The sequence below is a fragment of the Piliocolobus tephrosceles genome, unplaced genomic scaffold (assembly GCF_002776525.5).
Source record: "Piliocolobus tephrosceles isolate RC106 unplaced genomic scaffold, ASM277652v3 unscaffolded_36316, whole genome shotgun sequence".
Lineage (NCBI taxonomy): Eukaryota > Metazoa > Chordata > Mammalia > Primates > Cercopithecidae > Piliocolobus > Piliocolobus tephrosceles.
In genome coordinates, this window is record NW_022320217.1 from 1 (window position 1) to 1,107 (window position 1,107).

The following is a 1,107-nucleotide window of genomic DNA, read 5'->3' on the forward strand; positions in this document are numbered from 1 at the left end:
AGTTTCTTCACTCCCAACCCCAGTATCTTCAAATAGCTCACACCCAGCAGGTAGATTCAGCTGTCCTCAGATCAATACTCAGTTGTCTAAGTTGCCTTGAGACTGAACTCTGAAACTGCTGAAACTCCTGGACTCACCCTGAAGTTCTCAGGATCCACATGCAGCTTGTCACAGTGCAGCTCACTCAGCTGGGCAAAGGTGCCCTTGAGATCATCCAGGTTCTTTATGGCATCTCCCAAGGAAGTCAGCACCTTCTTGCCATGTGCCTTGACCTTGGGGTTGCCCATGATGGCAGAGGCAGAGGACAGGTTGCCAAAGCTGTCAAAGAACCTCTGCGTCCATGGGTAGACAACCAGGAGCCTGTGAGATTGAACAAGAGCAATTTGACAGTCAGAAAGTGCCACAAATCTTGAGAAGCGGCCTGGACTTTTGCCAGGTACAGGGTCCTTCCTTCCCTTTCTTGTCCTGGTCACCAGAGCCTACCTTCCCAGGGTTTCTCCTCCAGCATCTTCCACATTCACCTTGCCCCACAGGCTTGTGATAGTAGCCTTGTCCTCCTCTGTGAAATGACCCATGGCGTCTGGACTAGGAGCTTATTGATAATCTCAGCCGTTCCAGAAGCGAGTGTGTGGAACTGCTGGAGGGTGCTTCCTTTTATTCTTCATCCCTAGCCAGCCGCCGGCCCCTGGCCTCACCTGATACTCTAAGACTATTGGTCAAGGTTGCCTTGTCAAGGCTATTGGTCAAGGCAAGACTGGCCAACCCATGGGTGGAGTTTAGCCAGGGACCGTTTCAGACAGATATTTGCATTGAGATAGTGTGGGGAAGGGGCCCCCAAGAGGATACTGCTGCTTAATTTTTTTTATAGCCTTTGCCTTGTTCCGATTCTATCATTCCAATTTTTCTCTAATTTGTTCTTCCCTTTAGCTAGTTTCCTTCTTCCACCATAGAAGATACCAGGACTTCTTTTTGTCAGCCTTTTTTACCTTCTTGCCTCTAGCTCCAGTGAGGCCTGAAGATTAAAGTTAAAGCATGCACCAATTTTTGAAAAGTTTGGGGATTGTGACATGTGTTTTAGGCATAGGTCCAGGATTTTTGATGGGACAA

At 48.4% G+C, this 1,107-nt stretch overlaps 1 protein-coding gene across 1 annotated transcript; it reads right to left on the reverse strand.

Moving 5' to 3' along the window:
• Positions 1–86: 86 nt before the first annotated feature.
• LOC113222912 (hemoglobin subunit gamma-like) lies at positions 87–682 on the reverse strand. Its single transcript, XM_026452490.1, has 2 exons — positions 484–682; positions 87–360 (listed from the first exon to the last, which is right to left on the reverse strand). The coding sequence occupies exons 1-2, from the start codon at positions 573–575 to the stop codon at positions 87–89; spliced, it is 366 nt and encodes a 121-aa protein (XP_026308275.1). The 5' UTR covers positions 576–682.
• Between the last annotated feature and the right edge of the window lie 425 nt (positions 683–1,107).

Coding starts and splice junctions, on each gene's coding strand:
- LOC113222912 (XM_026452490.1), bottom strand. CDS start 575: ATGGGTCATTTCACAGAGGAGGACAAGGCTACTATCACAAGCCTGTGG. Junction 361..483: donor GGAGGAGAAACCCTGGGAAG/GTAGGCTCTGGT, acceptor TCAATCTCACAG/GCTCCTGGTTGTCTACCCAT.